Source organism: Brassica napus, chromosome C9 (genome assembly GCF_020379485.1).
Source record: "Brassica napus cultivar Da-Ae chromosome C9, Da-Ae, whole genome shotgun sequence".
In the NCBI taxonomy this organism is placed as follows: Eukaryota; Viridiplantae; Streptophyta; class Magnoliopsida; order Brassicales; family Brassicaceae; genus Brassica; species Brassica napus.
In genome coordinates this window covers 21,956,006-21,966,439 of record NC_063452.1, presented here as the reverse complement: position 1 = coordinate 21,966,439, position 10,434 = coordinate 21,956,006, and the positions used below count along the sequence as shown (strand labels likewise).

The window sequence follows — 10,434 nt, the reverse complement described above, 5'->3', positions numbered from 1 at the left end:
CGATAAAATATAATACATAACGTTAAAAATACATTATCACTGATCACTAAAAAATCATGTTAGTAGTAATAAAAATGAAATGACAACACATTTATTAAAACCATAGAACGACACGCAACAAGGTGTTATTTAATATACAAACTACAAATTAATATGCTCAACGCAAACACACATAAAAATAAGACATCATATTTGGATATATTTAAATAAATAATTTTAAATATATTATATTCTTAATAATTTTAAAATTACTTAAAAAGAAACTAAATTATTATAAAATTAATATACAAATAAAACTAAAGCAATATTTTGTAACGTAAAAATAATAAATTAATAAAAAATATATTATGTTAATAAAATAGATTTTAGATTTTAAAGACTTCTAATTCATGTAATATTACAAAATTCAAAATTTGTTTATTACAATTAATATTTTACCATTAGATATATTAAAATAATATTCTAGATCGATATTCAATTGTCAGTTTTTAACTATTACACGTAAAAAAATATTATTAAGTAAGTTTTTTTTAAAAGGGGGTTTTATATTTTAAGTAGGTTATTGGAGTACTTTTTATTTTCGTGAATTTATTCGAGATGAGGTTCTGATCTTTTAAACTAAGATAATTTATGTTCTATACATAATTATATTTTTTTTACATAACTCTAAAATCTCGAACTTAATTCTTCATATTTTATTAGTTAATTATGTTACATATAATAGAAATTTCTACTTCAAACTAAAAATATAAAAAAAATCAAATTTAAAAATTAGTTATATATAATTTAACATACAAAAATTCACATACAAATAAAAAATGAAAAATATAACAAATTTAAATATATTATCCGCACGTAGCGCGGAGAAATGATCTAGTTTCATTAAAATTGAAATGAAAATGGTATAAATTTAATTTATTTACTGCTTAGCAGTCTTTTAGTTAAAACAAAACTTTTTATTGAATTTTTGCTTTTTTAAAGATATTTAATTAAAAAATTCAACTAAGTTTGAAATATATAAAAGATCAATTAAATAAAACGAGGGAATATAACATTACAAAAGGTTACGGTCTCATCTAAACTAATGAAGTCCGCAACGATCGTCAAAGCTATGCACATGTTTTTCTCCGATGTTATTCGTGGAAAAAGAAGAAAAAGAACAATGTATCCTAAAATTCACTCAAAAATAAGGTTTGCAAAAGTAGTAACTTGACTGAGAAGTAAACATAAAATAGAAAGATTTGGCTACAATCAACTATAGAAAATGGATGTTTTTATTGATGGTATCGAAGATGAATACAGGAGGTGCAAGACAACAATAGATTTTGAATGTTAATCAGAGTATAGTTTTGATATTATTGTAAGAGAATCCCTCTGGCTTATGTGTATGAATATGAATCATGTCTTATGTTAAACTCTCAAGTAGTATGATATGATGATGATCACACTAGCGTACTAATAATACATTCATTAACAAGTTTAGAAGTCTCTCACCATAATTGGATCATGAATCATCATCGTTCACACCACCAACAAACAACACTTACAATTCTGTTTAAAAGATAGATATTTGTCACCAAGAAGTGAAACAGCCAGCTCTTACAATAAACAACTACCTTTAAAAGCACCGTTGCTTGAAAGCCTTGTTAAGTTCGAGGAAAGTTAAAATGACAACTGTTTGTAGACTAATCCAGCTTCTATAGCTGCAATAAATAGTTGATAGAAGAAGCAAAGCAAGAACATCGTTACCAGCACTTTGTGGCTGATCAAGCTCAAAGATTCACCTAGCAACTTCTGGAGCAATCTTAGTAGTCCTATGTTTTTCACTACAACATGTACTACTGCCATGAGGTTCCATAAAAGGAAGAAGAGCTCTGATGTCAACTATTGGTTGTCAAAAGCGAATCTTCACTTTGAATGTAGAAATAGTCTATGACAGTAGTTACATGTTCACCGCATGAATGAAATTATAATTGAAACTTACCTTAAAATACAAAACCAACCAAACTGAATAATGTTTGGTGTAATCACTCAAATACAAAATATGTATAAAAAACCTTGAGAATCTAATGACAGTACAATGTATCTTATATATATGCTTCAAGTATTGAAAACAAAGTTGGGGTTTCCATCTGATTGTATTCAGAGATAATGGTAACACAATGAATTGACATTAATAAGCAAAAAAAATCAGCTGGTCAGAAATAGATAAATCTGACAGCTTCTCTCTCTTTCTCTCTTTGCATGCTTCATTTCATTCTGATGTTACCTTGATCTGTCCATAGAGATTAGGGTCTGCTTCATAGTATACAACATCTCCTTCATCGCTCACAAAATGATCTTCTTTAATACTTTTTGCTAAGATTCCCAGTAAATGCAATGGCAAAGGTCCAGACTTATCAGGCTCCCTATAATACTTCCCTAATACTGGTTTAGCTGCTTCTGTCTGCAAAGGAGAAACAAGCAACCAAGAGACACACAGAGATAAGTTCTAAGCTTCTGTAGTAGCATGAACACACCAAAAATCAAACTTTCGTTTCAACTACTTACTGCTTCTACTAGATGATAATGTGGGATCTGAGGGAAAAGATGATGTATCACATGAGTTCCAATGTCGTGATGGATGTTGTTGATCAATCCGTAGTCACGGTCCAATGTTGTAAGTCCTCCTCTCAAGTAACTCCATTCCTGTTTCCGAGAGAGACATGAGAGTTTAGACAACCTTAAAGAGAGAGAGAGAGAGAGATAACATGGTGTTGTCTACAAAGGCCAAAGACTACCTTCCCACGGTACCAAGGGAGCTTATCTTCATGACCATGGTGATGCAGGTAAGTCACAAAGTCCAACCACATAACATTTATCTGTATTTTGACATTAAAAAAACAATTGTGGTGTCAGGCAAAGGGAATAATATGAATCAGGGGAGTAACAGAGACGCATTACCCAGTAAGGAATCACATAAAGTTTCAGCATTTGCATTGGACCCATCACGAAGTTGAGACAGACAAGCAGAGCAGCCATTGCAGTCCAACAAGCGGTAGAAGTGAGAACATCATTTCTCTCTTTAGGAAGGAACAAGTCGCTGTCTGGATGGTAATGAGAACCCTTCTTCCCCGGACTTCTTGCCCACTGAAACAACAGATGAAGAAAACATGAGCCTTGTTTTTGCACTTGATGTGTCAGTTTAAGTTAACAACAGATGAGTTTTTCTTTACCAAGTAGAAAGGGTAAGCGAGCATGACGAGAGGCAGTGTGAATCTAAAGAACCGAATCGGTTTGTCCAAACTCTCGTAGATTTTCTCAGACATCTGCAGTTACAGAAACAGTGTATAAATAAAAGAAACACCACATGACCTGTGTTAATAACTTACAGGATGCCAAGATTCGTCGTTCTCAACATGTCCATGGTTCTGGTGGTGAGTTCTGTGGCTAATTCTCCTGCAGGTCAAATCAAAGTCACATACTTTATAACATGAAGAAGAAGAAGAAGACAAAAGACTCTGCAAGTAGTTTCTGAGAGAAAAGCAAAACTAACCAGCCATGGTAAGGGACTAGAATAGAGGAATGAAGAAGGTGACCCACCACACTGTTCAACCTCGGGTCATTTGAGAAGCTTCCATGTCCACTGAAACCAAAAAAAAAGTTAATTTTTTTTTTTGTTTTGACAATTACAAAACTAACTACTAGCTATTTAACCTTCTATTTTGCTTTTAGTTTTTTGATTAATATAGTTTTGTCCCATTGAATACACGTTTGAATCAGTGACTGAAAAAAAAGAAAACGCTTATGTGTAGTGATTGTTTTGTGATGGTGTTTTGATTTGATGAAATCCGCTTGGTCTGATCTGTACATGAACCAAAGAAATAAAAAAGCTGCTCGGTCGTTTGTCAATTGTTATAATTGTCTTAGCAAAAAAAAAAGTTACAATTCATTGTGGGGTTGCATGATTAAGAAAAAGTATATGAACATGATTCCTTGAAATTTTAAGTCATGTATTAAAAAGCTGAAGCCTTTGATGTGCTGATGGAATCCTTTAGTTGCTGGATGTTAATTTAATAAAACAACTCGCTTACGATTTGGTTTCTATATCGTGATGGGTAATATTTGATGCAGAATTTGTGTGTCAGTAAGCGAGCTACACGATAGTTTAATCTGGTTCTGTGATGCAGCACTGATTGTGAACTATTTTTGACGAACTTCCTTATTTTGTATTCAGCTTGGGAGTTGGAAGCTTCCAGCAACGAGGTTGAAGGTCAAGGCGATGACCCAAATCCATCCGGTGTTAAGGGAAAAGAGGGTAGTCGTAAGAACCCCCGTGAGTGAAGTTACAAAACTGTGAAACCGTCAACCCAACTCTGCTTCGGTCTCTTTGCAATTCTTTAAATTACTATGCATTTCTTATTTCGGATTTTGCAATATTTTCCCCGTTTCCAAGTTTTTGAAAAATCCATTTACGACTACGTACCTCATAAGAGGGGAATAATTTCTATAATTTAATAGTTAAAGTGGGTTAACGTTATATTAAGCATGCTTGAAACAAAATGCAGAAGATGCATGTTAAGGTAAGGTTTTGGACCATGCATAGGAAGGATATTGACTTGGTGTTGTTTAAAGCAGTTAAGTGTAGTTGATGGTTTTATTTTGGTAGTAGTGATGAGTTGTTTTCCTGCTGTTGCAGAAGAAGATAATGATCTAGAGGGTGAAACTATGGAAGAGACAAAAGAAACGAAAAACATTATGGAAGAAGGCAACAGAGAAAAAGACGAAGCAGTAGATGTGAAGAAGGATTGAATCTTATGTTATACTAAGATTTTTCTAATACTGTTTTTGCTTGAAATGGTTTGTAATGAAATGGTATGAAGGACATAGTTTCAGTTTCACTTCTCTTTATTTGAGATTTTTACATAATCAACTTGCGTCTCACAAGGAACATTCCAAGGAAAAGCAATAATATTCTAAATAGTTTTATCAAGATTATTAATGAACATTAAACAATGCCACTTTTGTGGTCTTCGACAGAGAAATGCTTAAACTCACAAAAAAATAAATCAGCTGCTCTGACTCTAAATCAGGTTTGTTTTTTGATTCACACAAACTTAGTTTAAAGTATAGCACTGTAATAACCATTTTGCAGCTATTAATTCTTACACCCGCTGCAGATGAATGGTGGTCTCTGTGAGGAATTCCAACTATGCTTTGCGGAACTTGCTGGAAAATAATTTGTTTTCCAGATACGTGTGACACAGTATAATTTCAAACAAAACCACAACACCTTCACTGTTTATGGAACTAGTGACCACATCAACCACGAGGTGTTATAGTATAATTTCTCATACCCCTGTTCTAAAACTCGGCCGCCTAGCCGCCTAGGCGTTACGCATCACTTTTCCGCCCCGATTTATGCCAAATCGGTTTAAAAAATCGGATATCCGATTTTTTTCCGCCTAGACCGCCTAAATGACCGCCTAGCCGCCTAAATGACCGCCTAGCCGCCTAATCTATTTTTTTATTTTTATTTTATTTTATTTTTTTATTTTTTTTTATTTTTAATAATATTTTTATTTATTTATTTGATCTAAAATTTTATAAATATCATTTATATTCATAATTTTGATGAAAATTACACCATATTAAGTTTATATATTCTATTTGTGTGTTTTATACAATATTAAACATGAAAATGTATTAATGTTATACACAATTAAAGATTAACATGTTTTATAACATAGTAAACCATCTAAAAATTCCGCCCCGCACAATTTCCGATTAATCCCCGATTTTCTCTTTAGACGCTAGGTCCAACCCGACCGTCCGACTAGCGCCTAGCGCGTTCCCGAACAGGGCTCATGACCATCATCATAAAATTCATGTTAGACTAACACAAGTTTAACTGTTTTCCAGACTTTCAACACCATTGAAGCTCCATTTGTTGGAGGGGAAACTGGCCAAACATCTGATTCTGCCAGCAACAAGGATGAAGGTCAAGGAGATGGCCCAAATCCATCCAAAGTTAAGGACAACGAGGGTGGCTACAAACGCCCACATGAGTGAAGTTTCAAAGCTTTCAAACCGTCAATCCACCTCAGCTTCCGTCACTTTAAATTTTTTAAAATTACTTATCAATCTTCTCCTTATTTCCAAGTTATTAAAAAAACCATTTACGACTAAGTACCTCATCAGGGGAGAACTATTTCTATTATTTAATAGTTTAAAAAGGTTGACGTTATATTTACTATGGTTGAAACAAAATGCATAACATGTTATATGCATGATAAAATCATAATGCAATCAACATGAAGGAATTAGATATTCTTTGCTTTGACGGCCGTTCTTTTCATATATATTTGCGTTTAATGAGATATACAAACTTAGACATTCTACACACACAATTACAGACTCATTTCCCTCTTTTCTTCATATTTCATATAAACTTTGACTTTCTCACCTACAACAACACATCATATGGTTTTTCCTTCATCAAAAATACAAGAAACTTCAATTTCAAAACTACAATTACACATGTATTTGTCAACGTCTATGCGCTTGTGCGGGGCCACTCCTAGTAATGTTAAAAACAAATCCAATTTTTTTTAAAAAAATAATTAGTGATAAAGGTCCACAAAAATTAAATTGCCTATAGATATTATATATATATATATATATAAAATTTGCCCAAAGACCCGTATATACCTTGAGCTGGTCCTACCCGAATCAAATGGTAGTTTGGTTATTTTGGTTAAAACATGAACCCCGTATCCGGGAAGACCCAACTTTTATAATATTTGAATATAATTTTTTTCAAAACCCAAAATAATTGATATTCAAAAAATCCGATGTATAATACATATGGATATCAAGTTGTGTGCTAAGGAGACAAAGAAAGAGAAAGTTTGATCCGGCGGTCGGGCGGCGCGTGAGCGACCGTGCTGTCGCCGGATCCCTCTTTTTTTTTCACCACGGTGCGTTTATTCGGGTTGCATGTTCAAGCTTATGGTTCTGGGAGATGGAGGCTACCCTAGCTTCGTCGTCGCCGGCTTTCTTCCGGGAGGCAGAGGCTTTCTCAGATCTGTCGACGCCGGCTCAAGTTCCCGGGAAGCGGAGGCTCGTTTAGCTCCGTCTTCGTCGGCTTCAGTTTCCGAAGGGTAGAAGCTTTCTTTGGTTTGCTCTGTCGGTTTTGGATCCCCGTATCTTGCGGGTTATGTTTACTAGTTTATGTTTCTGTTTTTTATGTTTTGGTGTTTGTCGTCGTCATGTCTGGTGTGTGGTGGTGAGGGCGTGTTATCGGAGATGGTTGTTGTCCTCCGATGATGGTGCGACGGTCAAGAGAGAAAAGAAGCGGTTAGAGTCTCGGGAGTCGGATGAGATCTCGGTTTATCAGATGTATCTCTCCGTGGTTAGAATATCCGGCGTTACCGCCGATCCTTTTCCGGCGGAACCGGTGAGACAAGATGAAGATAGTGCGTTGACACGTGTTGATAGACTTGGACAGTGTCGGTCACTATGTATTGGGCTTTAGGCCCAGATGTATGTTTGTTCGGCCCGTTGGGGTTTGTGTAAGAAAATGGACTTCGGCCGTTTTTTAAAATAAAACATTGACGGGAAAAAAAAAAAAACATATGGATATCCGAATGTGGATTCCTAATCATTACTATTGTGTTTCAGCCGCCTAAAGAAGAAGACACGTGATCAGCACATGCAGTAAGTGGAGTTGGCCCATGAAATGGAGTTGGGCTTGGTTTGAGTTGATCAAAAAAACCCGACAACTATTGTACCTCGTAACAAAAACCATCAAAAGGAAAAAGACGTCATCCATAACTTTTTTTTTGTTGAGTCATCCATAAAGTTATACTAGGTTCCAAGAAACTTTCTTCAAAATCGAAATTCCGCTAGGAACCCAGGAGAATGTTCAAAGCAATAAGAGAACATGTCTTTTCAGAGAAGCTCTTGCCACTCTTCTGTTAGAGCTAGTTAAGACTTCTCAACATTAATTTATATAATCGTTCCCCACTTCTTGACTTGTCCTTTTCTAAGTTTGTGTTGAACGATTTGCCGTCTCTGTTCTTTAAAAGCACCAACATTCAATATGCAAAAATTTCATGCAACAAAAAGAATAAACCGTTAACTAACACCACCACATAATCGCATAAGAAAGTGACTGTAGCGGACAAAACAAACAGGTGTGGACTAGAGAACCCAAAGCTTGACTCTGTTATTTTTGTGGGACGTTTTAGATAACTTAGATTGTGTTATGACAAGTGTTGGAATAAGTGTTGGATAGAATTGGATTAACGTGTAACGTACATGCGTGAGCCATGAGCATGACCTTGAGATGGAAAACGCGTAAATGCGTTTCCTCCGGACGCGCCGCGTTGATTTTGTTTTATGGCTTCACACCGACTTGGCTTCTTTCCTAATCATTGTGATTTTGTTGTTGGAGATACTCAATTAATATTGTAGCTTTAATATTCATGAATAGTTAAATAACAAAATTATTCTCATTAACTAATTAAGATTCTCAACTGGAAATTCCATAAAATGGCAAAACAGCTCCAAGGTTCGATAAGATTTAAACAACCACACCATTTTAAGAAGCCATGTTTAGACATTCAACATTACATTTAATTAATACCTATATAATCAAAATTAAATAAATTATACTATTTTCTCTTTTCTGTACTTAAAGAAATCTATTTAAAAGATTTTTAAGTTAATTTATATGAATCAGGGTATTCTCTTAAATGTAAATCGATGTACTAATATTTACTTATTTTACAAATAGGTGTAACTTAGCCTAGTTGTTCTTCTAAAATAATTACACTCTGGAAATCATGAATAATTAGTCAATAACCCCAGAGGTAATTAATTATTAGCCAATTAATTAGTTATAGCAATGAGGTGAGTGATGATGAAGCTTCATGAGTATGATGAAGTTTCCACGTATTTCACATTGAAAGATCGTATCGTGATGACGTCATCGCATGCCACACTAGATTTAACTACACGTACACGTATATACACAAACACATGTATATAGATACACATTAATATACGTAGATCATTACGTGTAAGACAAGATTCTCTTCTTTTGACAAACGTCTCAGTGACTCAGTCTATAAATTTCATTTAACCCATTGCGATATTCTCTTCTCCATCTTCATCGATAATCTCTCTAACTTCTTTCTCTCATCTTCTCGGGGAAATATACTCTATTTTCAGTTCTTTTGAATCTTTAAATATTTGATTACTTGTGTTAGGACAAAAATAATCTTTGAAAATTTCCAATGTCGGAAGAATATGAAGAATCGGACATTATATTTTCCGAGCAAGCCACGATCCAAGAGTGTAACCAGAAAACTAGATTCTCTAACATCAGAAATGACGAGAAGGGCACAAGGCAGCGTGTGGCTGCGAAGAAAACATCTCCCATGAGTATTCCGGTGAATAATTTCCGGCGTACGGAATGGGAAACGACTGAGGAGGAGGAGGAGGAGGAGGAGGAGGAGGAGGATAAGACTCCTCCACATGTGATAGTCGAAAGAAGGTTGAAAGAGCAAATAGCGTTTTCCGTTTGTGCCCTTAAAGGAAGAGACCTGAATCGTCACCGCAACTCCGTTCTTAGGATGACCGGCTTCTTAGAGGCTTGATTTATTTAACCGGCCGGTTCAGTTTGTACTATTTTAATCAACTGACCGGTTTTTTCTTTTTTTTTCTTTTTCTTCGGGTGTGTGATTGGATGAATCCAAGACATGTCTTGCAATAGAATTATTTTAATGTGAGTCTAGTTTTTTTTTAATTACTTTCGTCAAATTTCGATTTCGTTACTTCTTTTTTGAACATTGATTTGGTTACTTGAGAAGAGGAAAACTTACCAAATACAATGTTTTTATTAAATACATATATTGGATTTTAGGTTGGTTTCTTGGTTTATGCATTTCGTCTCTGGTCGCATTCATAGACATCATGCAACTTGCTTGCTAAGCTGAGATGGATGTACTTCTTAACATGAACGCGTCAACTATATGAATTTTTTCTTTGTCAAAAAAAAAATATATGATTTTTTTCGGTAAATTTCCTTACCAACAAAAGTAATTGAAGTAATTAGAATTTCTTAAGCAAATGTTTAACTTCGCTTCTACTGAGCAATTGCATATGTTTTTTATATATAATTTGAATATCATGTGTGTGATAAACTTCATCGCTAGTGTTCCAAACCAGCCATTTTAAAAAAAAATTAGTACTATTAGTAGTTATAAAAAAAGTAATTTAGTCGTTGCAAAATATTGGGACATTTTTTCTATAATTAATATCTATGAGGAAGAAGAATAGTAGTTATCGTTCGGTAATAGATATGATTAGTTCATATGTTACAAAAATATTAGTTCACATGTAAAATCAAAAGAAGGAATTACATTGTGAATAGATCACATAATTATT

The 10,434-nt window shown here is 34.2% G+C and overlaps 2 protein-coding genes and 1 long non-coding RNA gene across 4 annotated transcripts; 2 read left to right on the top strand and 1 right to left on the bottom strand.

The window, feature by feature from the left end:
* Positions 1–2,067: 2,067 nt before the first annotated feature.
* Positions 2,068–3,684, bottom strand: LOC106418558 (omega-3 fatty acid desaturase, chloroplastic-like; the record flags this gene model as incomplete). The annotated part of the gene is made up of 7 exons (XM_013859285.3): positions 2,068–2,446; positions 2,551–2,688; positions 2,781–2,861; positions 2,944–3,129; positions 3,216–3,308; positions 3,372–3,438; positions 3,536–3,684. Coding segments are annotated over 7 exons (906 nt in total), but the record flags the coding sequence as incomplete, so codon positions are not given.
* A 101-nt stretch (positions 3,685–3,785) lies between these two features.
* Positions 3,786–6,211, top strand: LOC106417738. Of its 2 annotated transcripts, XR_001283417.3 has the most exons (4): positions 3,786–4,363; positions 4,679–5,072; positions 5,160–5,312; positions 5,902–6,211. It is a non-coding gene; the product is annotated as an uncharacterized LOC106417738 (long non-coding RNA). The 2 variants fall into 2 exon arrangements; XR_007328112.1 differs by having other exon boundaries at positions 3,786–5,072.
* Positions 6,212–8,953: 2,742 nt separating this feature from the next.
* On the top strand, positions 8,954–9,796 carry LOC106417808. Its single transcript, XM_013858552.3, has one exon. It carries the CDS (start codon positions 9,282–9,284, stop codon positions 9,642–9,644), a length of 363 nt encoding a protein of 120 aa, XP_013714006.1. The 5' UTR covers positions 8,954–9,281; the 3' UTR covers positions 9,645–9,796.
* Positions 9,797–10,434: the final 638 nt, after the last annotated feature.

Excerpts from the sequence above, each read along its gene's own strand:
- LOC106417808 (XM_013858552.3), top strand. The coding sequence starts at position 9,282 with ATGTCGGAAGAATATGAAGAATCGGACATTATATTTTCCGAGCAAGCC.